Source organism: Zootoca vivipara, chromosome 6 (genome assembly GCF_963506605.1).
Source record: "Zootoca vivipara chromosome 6, rZooViv1.1, whole genome shotgun sequence".
In the NCBI taxonomy this organism is placed as follows: domain Eukaryota; kingdom Metazoa; phylum Chordata; class Lepidosauria; order Squamata; family Lacertidae; genus Zootoca; species Zootoca vivipara.
The window spans coordinates 96696740-96718547 of NC_083281.1; the positions used below are offsets into that span (position 1 = coordinate 96696740).

General features: G+C 48.9%; 1 protein-coding gene across 1 annotated transcript in view; it reads left to right on the top strand.

The window, feature by feature from the left end:
- The window catches only part of FAM178B (family with sequence similarity 178 member B), a 181936-nt gene extending 181458 nt beyond the window's left edge, over nucleotides 1-478 (top strand). The window contains exon 17 of the mRNA XM_035118861.2: nucleotides 330-478. Within this exon, the coding sequence (XP_034974752.2) occupies nucleotides 330-350 (21 nt within the window). The 3' untranslated portion in view covers nucleotides 351-478. The remainder of the gene's footprint in view (nucleotides 1-329) is intronic.
- Nucleotides 479-21808: the final 21330 nt, after the last annotated feature.

The following is a 21808-nucleotide window of genomic DNA, read 5'->3' on the forward strand; positions in this document are numbered from 1 at the left end:
GTCAGAATGTGGAGCTAGGACCCAGGAGTCCAGGGTTCAAATCCTGAAGCTCACTGGGTGGGTGTACCATGGATCAGCCAGCTTCTCCACCTAACCTACCTCACAGGGTTGATGTGAGGATAAAATGAGAGGTGGGAGAACCACCTACACCACCTTGAGATCCTTGGAGGACAGGTGAGCTATAATTGCAATAATCAAGGTGGAAGGTGTCGGACAACAGTGTCTGCAGGAGGCTGTGCTTACATAGCTCATACCTGCCCCCCCAGAGCTGGCGTCTGCTGCAAGATATGTTTCCGAGAGTTTGTCTTTGTGCTTTTCTCCCCTCTTAGGGCCAGAATGAAAGCATCTGATGGGACATATCTCAAGAAACCAGGAGTTTGCCAGAGGGAGCAGCAGCAAGGAGCCCAGCAAAGCAGTTTGGTGGAGTAAGAACGCACAACACTTCTCCCCCCCCCAGTCCCCCCCCTTCCTAGTTCCTTAGCCGCAGAGGCATTTTTAACTTGGAGTTCAAACCTTCTTTTTTTTCTAAAGGAGAAAAGTTCTTTCAAGGGTTAAGCTAACAATGTTTGCTATTTATTTGCACAACCTTGTGCCTTTAAGAAGTGTGCCTTTAAAAGCAAAAACGCTCAAGGAAGGAATATCTACCCCTCTCTGCACAGAGGAGGCCAAAATAAATGTCATTTTTAATGGATTTTATTTCTCTCTTCCTGGCTGTTCCCTGAGGTTGTAACAGTAAGTGCTCTACTGCATGGAGATGGGCCACATCAAGGGTGGGGAGAGGACTCTTAAAAGCATGCTGGATTCTTGTTACTTACAGGGAGATCAGGAAAGGGATCTGGAGGAAATGGAGGCCTGACTTCCTGAACTGCTTGTGGGTCTACAGAACCACCAGGCGTTTGCTCAGGGGAGGTCAGTGCTAAGAGGCACACATGATTCGCCTGCAGCAGCAGCAGCCTCTGGGTTCAATCTAGCATATCAGGTTGAAATGACACCTTACTCAAGGCCTTGCAAAGCTGCTACAAGCTGGAGTCAAGGGTCAGCATCTGCCAAGGGCTCAGCGCAGGTGAGGAGAGTGCCCTGGGCCTGCTGTTGCAAGCAGGTAGATGCAGGGAAGGAGAGAGGGAGGGCCCATGGAGAGTGCCTTGTCCAAGCATCCTCCAAAACCTGGAGTCTTGCATGACAAAGCGCCCACTACCCAGCTGCTGGCAGGAGTAGTCGTTGCTCTGTCTGAAGCAAACTGGTGCGCAGTTCCAGCCCACCACCATCTTTTTGCTTATTGATCTAGCGCTGAGAAGTGTCTTCTTGGCTGGGCAACAAGAAGCAGCAGTAGAAAGCCAACTGAAAATAGAAAGGGGGGGGTAGTTGCAAGATAACCCTCCATGTGACCTTACAGAGTCATTTAAGTTGGCATCCACCATGTATCACTACCCAAATGTCACTCTGAATAGGCAGGCGACAGAGGAGGGGACACATTTGCAGGCTCCGGTGGGCAAGATACGTGAGTGACCCTGTTCATCTCCATTTCCATAAAGGGACCTGATATGGAAGAGCCAAATAGCCACAACCCCCTCCCCAATCACTCGCTAGCGTAGGGGTCAATCCACCAGGAAGTTCTCTGGAAGCGGCTGTTGGGGACCCTCCTCTTTGAGCGGCTGGTGCCCCATCCAGAGTCAGCTGCCTTATGCCTAGCTAAGCCATTGCTCCATCTAGCGCAGCATCGGGGACACCATTGTTTGGGGTGGTGCTGTTGATGAGGGCTGACGTGAAGCTGCAGTCCAACACAGTTCCCAGGCTGGAGGAGGCTAGTCCGCTTCGAGTGGGAGCAGCTCTCCAGGGTTTTCGGGAGGGGCAAACTGGCGCTCCCCTCTGTGCTTAAGCATAGCCAGCCTTCCACTCTGGCGGCCGCCCACCCTTGCTCCTGTCCCCAGCCAAGCCTGGTTCTCTTCCTCAAGGGGCAGCCGCAGCTGGAGCACATTCACCAGCAAGAAGGTCCTGTGCTCAGTGTGGCTCAGTTCCCAGGAAGCAGGCCTGTGTCGGGAGAGTCGCTTCCCTGGACCACGACTGAGACAGGGAAAGCCTGCTGTCTCCTTAGAATCAGAGCGATGGAAGGAATCATCTAGCCCAACTCCCTGCAAGGCAGGAATCTCTGCTAGATCAGACATGTAGAACCATGTATTTCAACAGTGACTGGGTGCCCAGAAATCAGCAGGTGATGCTTTTCATGGCCCCGGATGGAGGATTTAAGGCGTTGAACTTGAACGACGGAGGCGCTGCAGCAAGGGGGGCGGGGGAGGGGTGTAAGTAAGTAAGTGCATGTAAGTAAAATCTGCCAGGCTCAAACAGGGAGGAAAGGGCCCGGGCGGAAGGTCACTGGGCAGGTGGGCAGGCTGTGCCCCGGCTGGAGCAACGCCTGATCCGCTGCTCTTTGCTCGCTGTCCGCCCCGCTCCGCCAGAAATCAAGGCGATCGCGCCGATCCTGTTAAAGGATTAGCTGCCCCTGATCCGCCTTTTCTTTCAGGCGCCGCCTGATCGCGGGGGGAGGAGCTGCCTTCGGGGCTCGCTCAATGGATGGCGCGGCTCGGTCTCTCGCCTGGCCAGCCTGGAGCCTAGAGGGCAGTCCGTGCGCTCAGGCGCCAGGCTGCGAGAAAGGCGAGTCCTGAGAGCGCGCGGGGATCTTCGTAAGAAAACGCGCGCGCACACAAAAGCCCATCACCAAGCGGGCCACAGCTGGGAGGCGGGGAGCTGCCCCAGTATGTTCAGCAGCCATCCATGGCGATGTAAGAAGTAAGGATTGCCCCCCTGGCGCTTGCCAGGGACTTTGGACTACGAGGTTGGAGAAGGCAGGTCCAGTTCAGCATCCTGCTTCTGCATCAACTAGCCCAATGCTCCTTGGCATCTGGGAAGCAGAGTTCAGGAAGGTTTCACCTGCCCCTTGCAGTTTCCTTTTCCCTCTTTCAGGACATGTAAGTTAATGCTGATGCTGTTAATTCGAGGACAAGGAGGCCTCACTAGTAAATTAAAATGGCTTTCCCTTCAGAAGACAAAACAGCCAGGAGGAAGGATGGTGGTAACTCCATCTCCAGCAGAGTTAAGAATTATTTTAATTTAGTAAAGCCATGGGTGGCTTATTCATATGGTAGGGAAATGTTATTTGATTATTTATACCCTGCCTTCTAAAGCAAGGGATATTCTAGATGCAGCTTATAAATATAATTAAAACAATCCACACACGACAAATTAGAACCACCAACAATTCAAAGAGAGCACCCATGTTCAAAGCCAATGAGAAAACCAGCACCGTCCTTTTCCTGAAAGTCAGCCGAGTGGGGTCTGGCTGATGGAGATGGACAGGGACCTCCAGAGGCAAGGAAGGTGCCATAGCAGAGATGCTCTTGTACAAGGTCTGTTGTGTTCAGATGGGGGGGGGGGGCGCTGAGCAGGCCCTGTGGGCCCTTCTCCCATCTCAGACTTCCCAGGCAAAGTAATGGCCAGCTTCCTTGCAGAAGGACTTTTCCACTGCTGATTTGGCACAAAGGGTTAACCCAACCTTTGCTAACTTGGTGCTGTCCAGTTGGCAGGGTGTGTGTGGTTCTGTAGAAGTCCAGTCCTGAAGTTTCTCACCTCCTGCTGTGCACACTCCCTCCAATAATCAAAATAGTCAGGCCTGCCTTTGGAACATTGGAATCCTGAAAGGTCCCCGGATTGCATTCCTGACTCCCCCTACCATCCAGGTCTATGGTTACCACCCTCAATTTCCTGCCATGCAGCCACATAAAGTGTGCATGCGTTCACACATGGGTGTTTACAGAGGGATTCTGCATAGGGCCAGCCTGCTAAAACAGTTGCTGGATTGAATGAGCAGCATGTTTTACCTGTAAGCAGGAAAGGCCAGTGGGCCTGGATCTGGCCTGCAGCCATTTTCACTAGGGCTGAGGAGTTGCTGCAAGCAGCTGAGAGGGGGCCTGTTGGGCATTCCCATTAGGAGATGGATGACTTCTTTGTCCATTTGTCATGCAGGGAAGTGGTTGTGTGGGCGGCAGTTTGTGTGCAGCAGCAGCAGCAGCAGCAGCAAAGCTGTGATTCCTCTTCAGATGGTGGAATCAGGCAGCCCAGATGCTTATGTCTGCCAGGACAGGGAACCACTTCCGTCTGGGCTCCATGTGGGAACTGGTTTCATCTTGGAAGTTTCCTGCCTTTTGTGTTGTCTTCTACAAGAGCTCACAGCGAGAGGAGGCAGCCGTTGATCCTAGGCATCACGCCCATTCCACAGGCAGAAGCCACGGGGACTAGCAGGGGAATCTGATGGCATAGGGTCCTCCAGGACACCTGAGGCTGCAGGCTGGGCAAGGGAGCACTGGACACATGCAGCTGTGCCCTTTAACATCTCATCCCTGCTCCCCACCTTTCAGCATCCATCATCTGCTTCATCCCTCCACCTAACAGAAGGGTTGGTCCAGGCCAGAGGTTTCCATCCTGTGTTGTGTAGCAGAGAGTTACTGAACTATGAGCAAAGACCCTTTGTTGCTTCTGCTTTGAATTCATTAAGGAAATTACTAACACTCCCATTTGGGGAAACCTCAAGGGTATAGGATGCCTGGCTTTGTTTGGTAGATCAGGGCCCTGACTGTGCCCTGATTCAAGGTGGGTTGCAACAGCAGCACTACCACCATGCATTTATATGGTTCAATATTAAAAAGGGGGTTCCCCCCCCCAAAAAATACATTTTTGTGTCTGAAAAATCCTCTGCACACAGAAGGTCCCAGGTTGTCCAGTACTCTAACCTAGCTTTCACCAACTTGGTGACCTCCAGGTGTTTTGGACTTTAACTCCCATCAGTCCCAGTAAGCATGTCAGTATGCTATTGGTGATGTTGGGCAACTCCTGGTACAAGCAGGCAGGGAGCCAATAGCAGTGAACAACTCAGATTGCCATATGACTTACTCATGTCAAATCTGTATCCTGCGATGCATCCCATATAAGCATACCTTTCCATGTAAATAAATGCTAATGAGACTCAGGGCAGGGGAAACCAATGATGTATGCAGAGTTCTGGGTTGTGACTCCCACCCATCTCTTAAAATACAAATATGAAGTTAGACAGGTTGTGCCCTGTGAAATCTATGTGGGACAATGATCTTGGGATTGGTGAGAAATCCCTCAGGATTAGCCACTGAGCTTCTCTATCTTTAGCCCTTTGAGGAAGGGGCATGCCAGGATCTTAGGCTAGCTGGGGACTTTACAAGCCACCCAGGCCCTGTCCTGTTCAGTCTCGTGTTGTTGGTAGGTCAGTGCAGGGGCGTCGCAAGGGGGGCAATGGGGGCGGTGCGCCCCGGGTTCCACTCTGGGGGGGCGCCACTTCAGCGCCTCCTCCCCACTGATGACGGCTGCTGCTACCACGGCGGTGACCCCAATGTTGCTGGCTGCTTCACATGCCACTCAACAGAGTGGCTGCGTCGGCCGGTGCCCTTTGGTTCTTCCTGCTCAGGCAGAGCGGTGAGGGGCAGGCCAGGGAGGGGCTTTCTGGCCCGCCCCTCACCACTCTGCCTGAGCAGGAGGGAGCAAAAGCGCTACGGAGCGGTTTGCCGCCACCACTGCTGCTCCAGCACCCAGATCCTTGGATCCGAATGCTAGAGCGGTTTGCCGCCGCAGCACCGCCACTCTAGGATCGGGATCCGATGATCCGGGCGCTGGAGTGGCGGCAAACCACTCGGTAGCGCACATGCGCAGCAAACCGCTCCATAGCGCATGCGTCATGACGTAGCAATGTTACATCACGACGCATGCGTCACGACGGAGCGGGTTGCCACCCCGGGTGACGGAGAGGCTCGGTACGCCGCTGGGTCAGTGTCCCAACTGCAATGTAAATATCCACTTCCAGGGTGGGAGGTGCTCTTCTAGGGTCAAGGAGGGCCAGAAAAGATATTGGGGGAAAGGCTGTGGGTTGCCACAAGGCAGGCTCTCCCTTTGCCTTTTTCAGTGAGTCCCTCACTGCACCCACAGGCAGCCATACCTTGCAGCAAGGTGCAGAAGCTGACTCAAGCGGTGGGCTTTTAAACATTTATTTCGCAGATATATACCCTGCCTATTAGCAAATCTTTTCACAAGGCAGCTTACAAAAATATAAAAATGATACAAATGCAAACAAAGTACAAATACCAATCTGTACTCAAGAGACAAGGGAGTGAAGTCTCTGGGTGTGAAGTCAAAGCACTGGAGAATCACAGCACCTGCTGTGGCTGCAGAGAATGGTAACTTGTGACTGCTGCCTTCTGTGTTGTTTTTGTTGCATTTTTAGGAGCACCAAAGTGACCTCTCCAGGATGCAAGCTTGGGCAGTGTGTATGGACTGCTCAGATGACAAAACAGGCTTGCTGATGTGGTTCAAAGGAAATTACAGCCATATGTTTGGCACCAGCTTGGCTGCAGGAGTTGCTGGAAGGAGATGAGGGGACGCCACCCCAGATTTGTGTAGGGTTTACTTCTCACAAGGCAGCGGCTACAAATTTTTCCTCACGGTTTACTGCAGGCATCCCCAAACTGCGGCCCTCCAGATGTTTTGGCCTACAACTCCCATGATCCCTAGCTAACAGGACCAGTGGTCGGGGAAGATGGGAATTGTCGTCCAAAACATCTGGAGGGCCAGAGTTTGGGGATGCCTGTTTTTACTACTTTCTTAGGAATAAATATAGCTGCAAGGCAATGAAGATTTAGGATCAGAGTTTTACTTCTAGAAGGGCTACCTTACCCATCTGCCCCTCATTTCCCTCTACATCAAGTGCAATAACCTCCTTCTTGGCCGTTGAACCCACTCTTGGTCCTGTCTGCTCAATTTACCCGAACCTGTCTTTGCATGCAGGGGAAGTCCCTAGCTCACAGAGGGTCTGAAACCCATCAGCTCCCCTCACCTGGTTTAGCCAGCCAGTGGACGCCATTCCCTGGGGTGTGGCTGCTGTCACCTGCTGGCAGCTTCTAAGAGCCACAGATGAGAGCTGAATACACGGTAGGGACCAAAGTGTACAAACCATGGCAGAAGGAGCACAATGTGCCCCCACCAGAGGCACTGCCCCTCCCCTAAACCTCTATACAGATATACCGTAGTTACATTTAGGGTGATAGATGAATGCAGAAAGGAATTGCTGAATGGTGCAGCAAGCTTTTTTTTAATTAATGGTGCTTGCATGGGGAAGGGTTCTTTGCATCAGGCAGCAAAAAAATATTGGTGGCACTTGTTTAACTTGGCAGAGTTAGCCCACAGCTTGAAGCTGACTATGTGTTGAATCCTTGCTGGGAGAGCAGGCTTACCTTGGTTGCCTTCACTCACAGAAAATAAGAAAGCTTAGGTTTATTTTAGGAAACACATACTTGGATGGGAAAGAGTTCCTCATTCTAGCCAACTAAGCTGGAGATGCGGAGAGTTGTGCTTGCCTCTTGCACTCAGCAGAGACTTGCCCAAATATGTCCTCTCTCCATCAGCTCCAGAATTAAGAGCATGAAGAAAGGGGAAGCAGGATCCTAGGTCAACAACTCTAAGAATATCAGCCTAACATCAGTGGAAAGGTGAGCACAGAGATCAAAGGATAGTGAGACAGATTGGGAATCTTGGAGGTTCCCTTCTTTCTCTGCTTTAACCCCTTGCAAACCCTGCAACAAGCTGAGTTGCATCCCAACACGTCCAAAAGCAATGGCCACACTCTGAATGCACACCCTACCTTCTCTGAGCTGTTCCCAAAAACATTTTGGAAGCCTGAGGTGTATTTCTACTCAACAGTAAGCTAAAGTGGTACAGATAAATTAGCATATGCAAATTGTATGCAAAACTGCCTCTTCTTTTCTCCTCCTCTTGGTGATGTGTTTCCTCTTTTTCTGTCAATGTGTGAATGATCACCCTAATGAGAGACAGTCTGCAAAGAATGCAAGAGAACTTCCCTCTGGATGGTAGCCTGTGGGTGACACCCGCCTGCCTGTCACTGTGAAGGGTGCTCAAAATCTGCAAATTGCTAAGTGGGAAATGGCCTTGGAAGCAACTTGGCCAGCCTTCCTGCAGGGTGTGTTGGGACTGGCCAGATGGCTGTGGGCGGGTTGCCAAACTGATAACAGGAGGTGTTGGGAGAACTCTGTCAAAGGGAAATAAAATAAAAATTCCTTCCAGTAGCACCTTAGAGACCAACTAAGTTTGTCATTGGTATGAGCTTTCATGTGCATGCACACTTCTGCTTAAGGCAGGCAGCAGATTCTGGTTAAGAGGCAGAAAATGGCCAGGATTCTTTAAACAAAACAAAAAACAACAAAAAAACCAACCACACTCTTTTAACTCTGTGCAGACCTTGGGCCAGTCAAAGGGATGAAGAAAGTGCTGTTTGCTCATGACTTGCCCTTCTTGCAGTTGCTGCCTTTCTTGCACACATCCTGTTTGAGATGCTCCTTCACCTCAGGCCCTCCAGTCCCTGGAGAGAGGCTGGCGAACTGGGAGAGGCGAGGGGGGAACAATACCTGGCAGCTGAAGCAGATCCCTGGTTTCAACAGAACTGGGAAATCCCAGGGTGCGGTTGATTGTCACACAAGTAAGAACAAGGTGCATATTTCTATTTATTGCAAAGAGTAAATGTGGAAACAAAGACTTGTTTTGGTGGAAAGGGACACATTGCTATTGCTGAGAATTGCCACAAAAAAGTGCAGTTTGTTGCCAAAGGGCCCCTCTGCAAGAGAGTGGCATCTTTTCAACCTAGAAAGCACCCTTATTCACTTGTTTATGCTGTGAGGACAAACAATATATTTAAACCATATATAATGGTGTCTGACCTTTAATAAAGGGCTGGCTGGAGCAGGGTTTCCAGGCACCAATATCACTGAGTGGAAGCAAAAGGCAAGGGAATCTGGGAATGCCCAGTTGTGTAACAAAGGTGTTGCAGTTTGGAATGGCGGTCAAGCACATGAAACTTAACCCAGTCTGAAAGTTCCCTCCTCCTCCTCCTTCCATTTTGCCCCCTCCTGCTGTGAGTGTAAGTGTGAGAGGTGGGGGGAGGAGAGTGAAACACTCAAAAAATGCTCTATAAACATCCACCGTTGTTATTCTCTCTCTGCTACAGCTGTGTCTTTCCATCAACTCAGAAGTGTACCTACTCAGTGCAGTAACTCCAGGTCACTTAACACTGATTCTGTGGTAACTAACGTATTTCGGAACATAGGAAGTTGCTTTATACAGTCTTGGAGCCTTTGGTCCATCTAGCTCAGAATTGTCCACACTGAGAGGGTTTTCAGACCAGAGTCGGAGAGGCAGGGACGCTCTTACCATAGAGTTATGGGCCCCACCCTATATGAGTGACTGATGGATTCTTTTTATATAAATATATATGTCACTTTTCCAGCACATATTTTTGTAGGTGTGTGATGAGAGACTATTCCAATGCATGTGAAATAATTGTCATTGTTGAAGAACTGGGGTAGTATCTATTTGGGACAGACATACAGTATGGTAGTCTAAAATAAGAGGGATAGTTTTGAGCGTTTTCTTTTTATTACTATTTATCCTGCCATTTCTCCAGAGAGCACCATCAATTTCAACCTGGCTCTAGGATGATAAAGGGTAAGCAGAGATTTGAGCCCGTGTCTCCTGGATCAAAGTCCAGCACTCAGTCCACACACACAGACACACACACACACACACACACACACACACACACACACACACACACACACAGCTGACCTGAAGCCACAACTGGAGGGTGGACAGGATGATTCTTGGTGAATATGGATTTACGCAGGGATTCCATCACATCGAGAGAAGCTGCCGTGTTTCAGCTGTTGTATTAGCACAGACCCTTTTTATGCCTCTCCACAAATAAACTTTGATTTCCAAAGTCAGATTGTGCCCCCCCTGTTCCCCTCCCTTCCCTGTTGCCGTTGAACTATTGTCAGAGACCATCTGTTGCTTCAGCTGCGTTCTCCCTCCCGCTATGGGTGGGGCTTCTGGACAGCTGCAGTTTTTGACATTTTGCACCACAAATACGGTTTCCTTGCAGATAAATTTTTCATGGGGGGAGCGGGGAGCACACACCCTTTTCAAACAAACCTTCACAGTCTGAGATTGTTCCATGTATCACCTAGCAAAAGTGAAATGGCTTCTCTTAACCAGATAGATCATTAATTCCCAAAGTGTGCCTCAGCCCAAAGAGCAAACCTGCAGAAGAGGCTGCCTACTTATCTCTGCATGATTCAGCATCCTGGCTACCATGTCTTCAAATAGTTGCCACTGGGAACGGATAACTCTGCACCTCTCCGCATCAGGTGCAAATGCTTAGTTCATTCCATCACTTCCATTGCACAGATGAAGCCCAATTAGCCATCCTTGAAGAAGGCTGCCCATTGCATCTGAATGAGTTGCTGCTCTGGGCAGCACTCCCAAATCAGTGGCCAAGTTCATGTGACATTATTGCTGTCACATGCACAGAAAATCCTGCAAGATTTTCCTTATAGAAATAGCCTGCACAAGTGACCTGATCTGGACTGGGACTGTGATGTGAGGAGGCAGCGGAACTTTAGCTCATTGCCTCCACTGCACTCTAGACTCAAATCGGTGCCCTCCATAAAAATATGCAGCTGGAACAAATGGGCATTTCTCCCCTCATGCAAATTGTAGGCAGGGAGGACTGATCTGGATTGGGACTGCAGCAGGGGAAGGGCTAAGGCTCCTCTGCCCCCATGTCAATGTTCTGATGTAGATTGAGCCCCCATGCACTGGCCATTTCTGTAAGAAACACCCCTTCCTTAAGGCAAGTGAAATAATTGCCTTAATTAAATGGTCCTTATTTGGTCCTCATGCACACACACAAGGGACCAGCTCATGGAAGGAAGAAGTGCAGTGCAGTTCTTGACTCTTAGCCTTTATAGAAGTCAACCTTTCCCCGCCCCCAAAGTGAAAGAATTATTTGTGTCCCCCTACTTCTAATTGGGGGGGGGGAACAGTGTGTCCTCAGCTTATCAGAAGTCTGGGAAACCCTGACCATACCAAGACACAATTCAGCCTATACTGTGGGAAGATTCACACCATCAAACAGGCCAAGGCAGAGCTCATGAGCAAGGGTCCCATGGCGAGGGACTAGTGTGCCCATGCTTTGCCCCACCATTGAGAGACGTTGGCAGCTTAGAGGAAAAATCAAAATGTTGCCTTCCTCTCCCAATATTTAACATTCTTCTTCTTCTTCTTCGGCGATCACTCATGGCCGAGTAAGATTGTCTTCCATAAACACGGTTTTAACAATGGGTCCATAAGTGACTGTGGAGGCCAATTCTGGATCCACACGTCCTTCCACAGTGGGGACATTGGTTTCCAGGCGGGAGTTGATCACGATGTGGATTTGCCAAGCGTTCCTTCCTCTTAGCACGTTTCTCCCTTGCGTCCCGAGAAAGAGTTTCTTCAAAGCCCATGACACCTTTGGTAAAGGCTGTTCTCCAACTTCTCCAGCTCGCAGATGATGCATAACTAATAAGGTATCCTGCACAATCCCCACCAACATGAATGGATGCAATGCCAGAGCATTGCCAGCAGCAGCAATGTTATCCTCTGTAAGGAACAAAATTGTAAATGACAGAACTATTGCTAGAGAAGTCCCACTCAAGCAGTGCTGGCTGGGGTGTTGGGAGTTATAGTCCAGAACACCTGGAAGGCACCAGTTTGGGAAAGGCTGCAGTCTTGTGTCACCTCTGCCCCTTTTCCTGCTCCCCGACTTCAGACATAGGGGGGCACATCTACGCCACGGAGTGAAACTGGTTCAAAAGGAACGCTTTATCCCCCAGGGAAATGTTCTGGGAGGAGAGCTAAAGATTTATCCAAAAAATATAATTCCTTCCAGTAGCACCTTAGAGGCCAACTAAGTTTGTCATTGGTATGAGCTTACCAATGACAAATTTAGTTGGTCTCTAAGGTGGTACTGGAAGGAGTTTTTTGTTTTTTGTTTTGACTGCTTCAGACCAACACGGCTATCTACCTGTAACTAAAGATTTCTCAGTAAACAGAAATGATCAGGACCCAGAGCAATCTATAATTCCCCAGAGGTGTTTTTTTTTTTGTCAGGGTGGGGGAACAATGATAGTTAAAACTGGTATAAAAACAATATAAAGTTCCCACCACCGCATGTCATTCCAGCCTTCCAGTGGGGCTATATGCTGAATCAACAGCTAGGATCAGGTTACATAAAATAACTTGGTGATTCGCCCCAGTTTGAATCATAGAGTTGGAAGAGACCACAAGGGCCATCCAGTCCAACCATCAAAACATTCCTGACAGATGGCTGTCAAGCCTCCGCTTAAAGTCCTCCAAAGAAGGAGACTCCACCACACTCCTTGGCAGCAAATTCCACTGTCGAACAGCTCTTACTGTCAGGAAGTTCTTCCTAATGTTTAGGTGGAATCTTCTTTCTTGTAACTTGAATCCATTGCTCTATGTCCGCTTCTCTGGAGCAGCAGAAAACAACCTTTCACCCTCTTCCATATGACATCCTTTTATATATTTGAACATGGCTATCATATCACCCCATAACCTTCTCTTCTCCAGGCTAAACATACCCAGCTCCCTAAGCCGTTCCTCATAAGACATTGTTTCCAGGCCTTTGACCATTTTGGTTGCCCTCCTCTGGACACGTTCCAGCTTGTCAGTATCCTTCTTGAACTGTGGTGCCCAGAACTGGACACAGTACTCCAGGTGAGTACTCCAGAATACAGTGGTACTATTACTTCCCTTGATCTAGACGCTATACTCCTATTGATGCAGCCCAGAATTGCACTGGCTTTTTTAGCTGCTACATCACACTGCTGACTCATGTCAAGTGTGTGGTCTACCAGGACTCCTAGATCCTTTTCACATGTACTGCTCTCAAGCCAGGTGTCACCCATCCTGTATTTGTGCCTTTCATTTTTTTCTGCCCAAGTGTAGTACCTTACATTTCTCCTTGTTAAAATTCATCTTGTTTGCTCTGGCCCAGTTGTCTAATCTGTTAAGGTCATTTTAAAGTGTGATCCTGTCCTTTGGGGTATTAGCCGGAAAAGGAACCCTTTTTCAAACCACCTCCTTTGCCCTTGTTCTGGCTCAGGTGTGATCCCACCTGAGGGCTCTCTCCAATTGCAGGTTTTTACACCACTTCTGGGCTTGGCTAATTATAGCCCCAGCCAAGGAAGGGTCAGCAGCTCCTTCCAGGGAGAGCGAGGTCTGGCCGATGGGGCTCAGATGGGATTGCAAATTACTTTTAGAAAAGGAGCAGTGACTTGTGACTAACCTGAGCAGCCTCAGGCACCCAGTAAGTATCTACCGTAGTGGAGAGAGAAAAGAAGCATATTTATGATGTGATCCACCATGAACAGCACAGTGAGCAGAGGTGAACTGGGAGCTCAGATTAGACTGAGCAACACAACAGAATTCAGAAGGTTGGTATTTTCCACCTTTACTATTAGCCATCCCCCCTCCCATGCCTCTGCCCTGCTCCCAGATGCTTAATGACAGCTTAACTGGAGGAAACAGGCGAAGTTTTCCCTGAAAGTGTGAGACAAAGGGGTCCCAGTTTGCATCTCATCTCAATCGATCAGGATGCCAATTTTTTAGTTGCCTGCTGCTCTCCTACCTTTAACCATTAGTGGATCTGCACACATTGTTGACAGCTGTCAGTGCTAACATGCACAAAAGGCTCCTGCTAACTTACGTTGTTAAAGTTAACTCTTTCTCAGCATGGCCCACCTTACAGGGTTGTTGCAAATCAGGGATGGGGGTACCTGTGTCCCTCTTGCTGCTGCTGAGCCTCTAACTCCCAGCAGCCTTAACTATTGGACATGGTGACTGGAGCTGATGGGAGTTGGAGTCCAACAACATCCGGTGATGATGCGTGAAGAAGTGCTTTGGGGACTAAAATGTGTGGGTGCCTACATGCTAATTCATTGTTATTTGTTATCTAGCTGGGGGAGGGATTCAGGATCTAAAGGTGGCCTCCTGAGCCGCTTCCCCTGCCTTCTTCAGGGGCCCCTTTAGAGAACCTTCCTTGCAGCAGCAGCAACACCCACAGGGTGGGAGTCAATGGAGTTTTATTGGAGTAGTAGACCAACCGAAACTAACTTACCGGTAGTCATGTTCATTTTATTTAATGCATCTTCTCTGAGTAAAGCTTTGTTGACTACCACCCATAGTCTGCAATGAGGATCTCCTCAGGGATCCTGACCTCCTCGCTTGAATGGGTTACAACCAACTAACATTTAGTCAGAGTGACCCATTGAGATTAATGGACCTAAGGTAGCCATGGCCATAAATTTCAGTGGGTCTACGAGAAGAGTCCCTGGAAAAGACCCTGATGTTGGGAAAGATGGAGGGCACTAGGAGAAGGGGACGACAGAGGATGAGATGGTTGGACAGTGTTCTCGAAGCTACGAACATGAGTTTGACCAAACTGCGGGAGGCAGTGGAAGACAGGAGTGCCTGGCGTGCTCTGGTCCAGGGGGTCACGAAGAGTCAGACACAACTAAACAACTAAACAACAACACTCTGAGTTAAGTATTGTATAACCCAATGACTTTTAAGTGCTAGGATAAGACCTTAAAAAAAGCCTAGACATTTAGTATTTAATAAATGAAATTCTTCTGCTTTAAACACACACACACACACACACACACACACACACACACACACACACAGACCTCTACTTAGCAAATTAATGATCACATTGTTTAGAAAATGTTTATTCCACCCCTTCAATAAAAAGACCCACAGATAAATTAGAGAAATAATAATAATAATAATAATAATAATAATAATAATAATAATAATAATGTTTTTCTGTTGTCAGTAGCTTGTTGCTATTTATTTTCATCATATGCCACCTAGAATTCTTTCTAAATTATAAAGTGGGCGCTCTCTCTCTCTCTCTCTCTCTCTCTCTCTCTCTCTCTCTCAGTACTGATTATTGATTATTGATGATTCCCTCTATTTACGTTGTACAGGAATGAGTGCCAGTGCTTATAAGGCCAGAAAAGCATCATCAAAGCACAATAAGGAGGCATGAGCCGTTTTGGTGAATTCCTGAAGTTTGCAGAAGTATCTGAATAAATAAATAACCCTTGGGTGAGATGGGGGACACCAAAGGGGTTCCGTCAGGCTGCCTTAGTGGGAGACATGGGAAGCAGGGCAGATTCCACCAGCTTTGCTGGAAGAGCAGCTCCATCGAGAACTGCCCCTGAACTGCTTCCATTCAAGCTGCACATTATAGGAACTGCTGTTTAAAAAGGGGTGCCTGCATGTTTCCCACCCCCACCTTCCCTCCTTGTCCCTTTTCCCTTGTGTGTTGTGTTTTCTAGATTGTAACCCTGTGGGCAGAGACTGCCTTGTTTTAACAGATTGTATGTTAGCTGTTTTGAGAACCTTTTTGGCTGAAGTGTGGGACACAAATGTTTTAATTAAATGAATAACCTCGTAAGGCAGCCCAGTAACAAGGACTGAACATTCTCAGTGGCTGTGGAATGCTGACTGGCTGTTGGGATCCGGCCGGATGGGGGGGCACCAAAAATGGCTGAGAATCAGTATGGCTGGCTGGCTGCCAACCCCCCCTCCCCTAAAAAAAGACCCAAACCCCAAAATGACCCTTTTCCTCATTTTTAACTTTGAAAATTAGGATTTGGTTCCTGAAGGTCTGATAACCCATCTGATGGTTGCTGCAAGGCCTATGACAGCAAATGCTTGGAGAAGTGTGGATGCCAGTCTGACAATAACTTGGCACCAACAACTTTGGAGTTTTGTGCTCATGGACAAACTGACTTGGCAACTTTGTGCACACAGGAGAAGTCAGAACACGGAGAAATATTATGTAGTTTGGTCAAATTTTATATCTGATTCACCCACTAAGCAACATAGATTCAGGCAGAGAGGTTCTCATGGAAATTTTTTCATGCCAGATGTAAACTCTTCACTGGAACTGGCCTCTGCACTCCCCATTTGTGTTGTGTTGGTTTCTGAAAAATGAATAAAAATAGTTGTTCTATAAAAAAAACCTCTTTTCCCCACACATGGTGATAAATGATGGGCAATGTTTCATATGCCTAATTTCTGCATGTTAGTTTGCACCCTATAGCACTGAAACCGGGCTGATTAAGAAATAGAAGGAGAAGCTGGGAACCATTGTGTGCTGTGTGTGAATGGAAGAGGACTGGGGTACTAGCAGGCACCAGATGGATGGAGAGAGAAGTTGTGAATGATTGTGGGAGTGCAAGCTTCGAAGTTCCACATGAGGTCCTGAGCTTCTGATGAATGAGTTCCTGTTTGGAGATCTGCTCAGCGGGAAACTGCCTGTGTGGGTGGGATAGGCAGAGAGACCCAAGCGCTTGCATTGTTCAGCAGAGGGTGGGTGTGGAACAGATGCAGGCCTGATTAATTAATTTCCCTTTGGGTGAAAAGGAAGGAGAGTGTAGATTAGGAAGCAGATTGGGATGGGATTGATCTGCTGGCTGTTTTCCTCCCCATTAGGAGTGTAGCAAATGGGTGTGGGTGTGTAAATTGTTTGCCCTGGTCTCTCCCACCCCATACTGAGGCTCATCCATCTGCTCCACTTGTGATTGACACATCCACAAAACGTAATGCTCCATGTAAAAGGAACTCCGGTGCCGCTCCATTGGTTGTTATAGAGTTGCCAACTTTTCCTCTTGCCTTGCTCCTATCCCTTTCAATTTAGCTTAGCACACTGACATAGAATATAGCTATTGTGGCTAGTACCCATGATGTATAAGGGACCCAGGTGGCTCTGTGGGTTAAACCACTGAGCCTAGGGCTTGCTGATCAGAAGGTCGGCGGTTCGAATCCCTGTGATAGGGTGAGCTCCCGTTGCTTGGTCCCAGCTCCTGCCAACCTAGCAGTTCGAAAGCACGTCAAAGTGCAAGTGGATAATTAGGTACCGCTACAGTGGGAAGGTAAACGGCGTTTCCATGTGCTGCTCTGGTTTGCCAGAAGCAGCTTTGTCATGCTGGCCACAAGACCTGGAAGCTGTACGCCGGCTCCCTCGGCCAATAATGCGAGATGAGCGCCGCAACTCCAGAGTCGGTCACGACTGGACCTAATGGTCAGGGGTCCCTTTACCTTTACCTTTTACCCATGATGTGTGCATGGTCAACACAGCTGTCACTGCTGCTTGCCTCCCAACTGCTGCTGCCTCACTCTTCCCAATAGCTGAGCCGGCCCTGGCCACCCTCTGCGCTAGCCTCAAGAGCAAGATCTCCTGTCCAGAAGGTGTGCATAGAGATTTCTTTGCCCCATTTGTGTGTTTCCTTTCCCTGAACCTCATTTGACTTTTTGTTCTCTGTTCAGTCAGACTCTGGAGAAATCCTGTTTGGATCTCTTTACAGTTTATGTGGAGCTTTCACCATCCTTAGTGACAGGCTGCATATTCCCCTCACCCAGGAGATCAACAATTTCACATCTGAGTTCTTGGAGAACTCCATATGAATCAATGACCTTAATTTTTAATTTGTTAAAAGTTAGCTGGGGAACATCAACTGTTGGCATCCCTATCTGACGTGCTGGATCCTCAGTACTTAACTCCTGATCCTAATTCTCATGGGATGACAACGGATGATGACAGGCCAGCAAGCAAAGATACGTCTTTCAGAGGAGAGGCGTTGTCATAACCAGGCACTCTCCATACCCTGCAATAGCCCAGATCTGCGTCAGTGAACTCCAGCCCCAGTCACCACCGCCAAGGCCAAGATTACACACTGCCAGGCACCCCGGCGAGGGGAGAGGAAGCCTCTGTTTATACAGGCAAAGCTGGATGATCATATGCAACAAAGGCAATGGAAATGCTGAGGCAGCAGCATGCACAGGGGCCTGTGTGGTAGAGGGAAAACTCCCAGTCAAAGAGATTGGACAAAGGGTTATGGGGCACTGCCCTCCCCATAAACAACGTGAGGCAAAATCCAGGGGGAATTTGCTGCTGTGCAAATGTGAACCCAGACTAGAGCCTCAAAGTAACACTGCCCTCCTCCCCACAACAAAATCCTGGCTACGCCCATGGATGCATGAGCCCTTTTAGTGAGTCAGGCCTCTGGTCCATCTTGCTCAGTATTGTCAACACTGCCTGGCAGCAGCTCTTCAGAATTTCCCCACCTGGAGATGCCATTGGGAATTGAACCTGAGAGCTTCTGCATGCAAGGCACATACTCCACTGCTGAGCTATGGTCCTTCCCCAGTCAGACCAGACAGTTTCCCATTCTAGTAGCCTTGCATCCAGACCCTGCACAATGTGCATTGGGAAGCAAGTTCTGTTGGGACTTGCATACCTATTAGGAACCAGCTTTCATGTGGTTGGAGTTAAGAAACACCTGACAGCAGCCTCCCCCAGCCTAAGGACCTCCAGGTGTTTTAATCCACAGCTCCAACAAATATGGACAGATGGTGTTGAGTCTATGAGAGATATAAAGCATCTAGAGGTTACCAGGTTGGGGAATAGTGATCCAGAGGAAAGTGGACGGAGTTAAGAGGGTGGGAGCCAAGATCTGCTCAGGAGATATGCTCAGGATCTGATTATTACCATTCCTCTGAGCAAGAGCACTGTCCTGCTCAGCTGGAGAAGCAGAATACTCATGCCTTTATGGCCAGAAATAAGCTCCATTTCCAGAAGCAAATGTATAACCTTAATGCAGGTTTGAAGAAAGGAAGCTTGGCATGCTTATTTACAAATGCACATAGAGAGCAATGCCTTGGGCACAGTTGCTCCTGGATGCAGTTTAGATTGGCTTGTGCTGATTGATTCTGGTGCCTCTGGGTGCTGAAGTTCAGAACAATCTGAATCTCAAAAGAGCGCATGGTTGGGGAGGTGCCTCCTTGGCCCCATGAACTGAGCCAGCTTTGATGTTGATGGCTGCCTGGAATTGAGAGGTGGGTATACTTAGGGCAAAGAAAGCTTCTGACATCCCAGGAGCCATCCCAGGAGTCAGCCAAGACAGTTTGGGCTAAAAAAAAATGGGGGGGGGGAATGTGGGAGGCTGGAGCTAATGTGCTTCCTCTGACACAGACCAGCAAAGGAGGGAGCAGGGAGCAAGGTTCCATGCCAACTTCCTCACATCTCTAATTAAAAAAGGATCTCAGAGTAGCAGGTGATGCAAAAGGCCCATTCAGAGCCCAGTCATGGATTAGAAGGAGGATACCCGTCTGGCAGGCTGGAATCGGGCAGCATGATCCAGAGTTCATTAAAGTTTCACTTTGTTTATTAAATGACTTAAACATCTATTTCAAAAGAAACTCAAATCATCTTGCAGCAGATTAAAATGTACAAAAATTAAACAATAATATAAAGCATTCTAAGCAGTACCATGATACCAGAGCCACATTATCCTAGCAGACAAAACATTAGGGATAATCAGCTAAAAAGGTGCAAAATAACCATCCCAGCAGATGTTTGCAAGAAGAAGAACATTATGACTTAACACCGGAAAGATGGCAAAGTCAGCGCCAGGAGGCCTTGCAGGGACAGCAGTCCATGGACAGGGAGCCCTCCCTCCTCTTAGGTCCTCACACAGGCCAGCAGCATTGACTCTCCAGCAGATGGGCATGGAGGAGCTCCCCAACACCATCAGCTCAGTTTGCCTTGGGGCAGCCTGCGCCAGCCTGCTGCCCTCCAAATGTTTTGAACCACAGCTCCTACCAGCCCCAGCCCTGTTAGGATGGGAGTTGTAGCCCCAAATATTAGGTGAGCTCCAGGTTGGTGAAGTAGAAACACACTCTTGGAAGTGAAACCAGCTTGTGATGCCAGCACTTCACCAACTCTGGCACATTAATTTGCACAGGATGTTTCCCCGGTTCTCAGCGCTGCCTCCTCCTCCCACTCCTTCATGGCTGGTTTTCTCTCTGGCTTTTGAGCCACCCTCTGCAGCTGGGCCTTTAGCAGTCGTTTGACTTGCAGGCAGCCAGCAGGGAATGAGATGATGTGTCTCATTCTCTGTGACAGGAAATGCCTCCCCTCCTGATTTGTGCACATCCAGAGGCTTGACCAGGCCTGAAAACAGGTCCAGCTGGGCTCCCTGTTCCTTCTGCCACACTCTTGCACAGCTCCTGTGAACCTCAGGAAGGCTTGTGCTGCAGGACAATTTCCCAGCAGCAACTGGAGCAAACTATGCTTAGCTGGAGTTGGTGGGAGTCATAGTCCAATACCCCCAGAGGGCACCAGGCTGCCTGAGTGGTTTGCGACACGTCTGCCCCCCCCTGCCTGTTGCAGCAGCCTCTCTCTGTCCCCTGCTCCCCTTGCCTCTCCAGAATATTGCTTTCCTGACTCTAATTCAGTGCGACGCTGACGTAGCACTCAGCCAGGACTCTCTAATACAAGGTGCTATATAGATGCAGAATCCTGCCTGCCTCAAACAGGCAGGAGCTGAAGAAGGCAGGCGGTGGTGCCCGGTGGCTGCCTTTTCCAGTTGTTGCAATTACACTCCCATCACCATCAACAGGGTGCACACTGCCCTCTGCACAACTGCTTCAGGGACTAAAGCTCAGCGATCTGCAGCAGGACGAGTTGTTTTCTCCCGATATGGTAGAAACAATAGTGGAGCAGCGTAGGAATCTGCCTACCTGGCTGGAAAAGAGTTAATCCACCTCCAGCCTGACTGACATAACATTCTGATGGGGGCGGGACTGTTCCCAGTTTAAAAGGAGAGAGGAGCGGTTTGGTCAGTTAGGTGGTTGGCAGTTGGGAGTGGGCGGTTGGGGAGTTGGGGAGAGTGGAGTGTTAAAGAGGGATGCAGGAGCTGTATTAAGAAATCTGTGTTAAATAAAAAGAAGATATGTGCTTTTAAGAACCAAAGAAATTCATGTTTATAAGTTAAATAATAAAGTTAAATGTGCTTAAACATTCACTGACTCGGCAGTGTCTCAGTATCTTCAGAGGTGTGACAAAGAGGGGAGAACAAAGCTTTCCTGGGGAAGAGGAAACTGTTTGCTTTTTCTCCTGTCATACAAAGGGCTGGTTAGCGAAGCTGAAGGAGCCACATAGTTGCCTAAGGGAGAGGCACACTGTAGCAGTAGGGGTCCATGGGAGGGACTTCCCACTGGTGGCCATAGGTTTCGAACGCAACACCTGAGGTACTCTGGAGACAAGTCCAATTTGGACTCTGGAGGTTTTTTCTCCTGTTTGTGGAGAAGCACAGGGAGAGCCTCTGATGTTAAAGCAGTGAGGGGTGGGATCCTCACAGAGCAGCGTAGGAATCTGCCTCCAATGGAGCCAGGCCACTGGTCCATCTCTAGCTCATTATGGTCTACACTGCGTGGTAGTGGCTCTCCTGGCACTTTGGGCAGGAAGACTGTCCCGGGTGCTGGGGGTTGAATCCAGGACTTCCTGCATGCAAAGCAGATGTTCTGTGACCGCTGAGCTACACGCCTTTCCTTTTGTGGAAAACTCCTCTCTGTCACATAAGGGAGTCTCAAGGACCCTGAAGAACAAGCAGCCAGCAGGGTTGTTAGAGAAGAAAGGAAGGAAACCACATCTGACAAAGGGAAACTGGAGTACCCCGAGGCATTCATGATTGCCACAGGGCTTGTCCTACGCCAGCTCCAGACTTCTGCTTGTGTGCTGTGTACCCTAAGAAATCGAGGCCAGGAAAAGGAGAACAAGGGTGGATTAAGGTCGACACCATTTGTTTCTGTGCCTTTATCAGCCACAAGACAGGCAGATGTTCAAGAGGTGATGCTTCCCCAGCGGATAGGGGGAGGGTAGTGCAGGAGGATTCACTTTGCATTTTTTTTCTGTTTGCGGCACAGCAGTGAATCTTTAAAGATGAAATGACAGGGCATTTCTGCCCGCTAT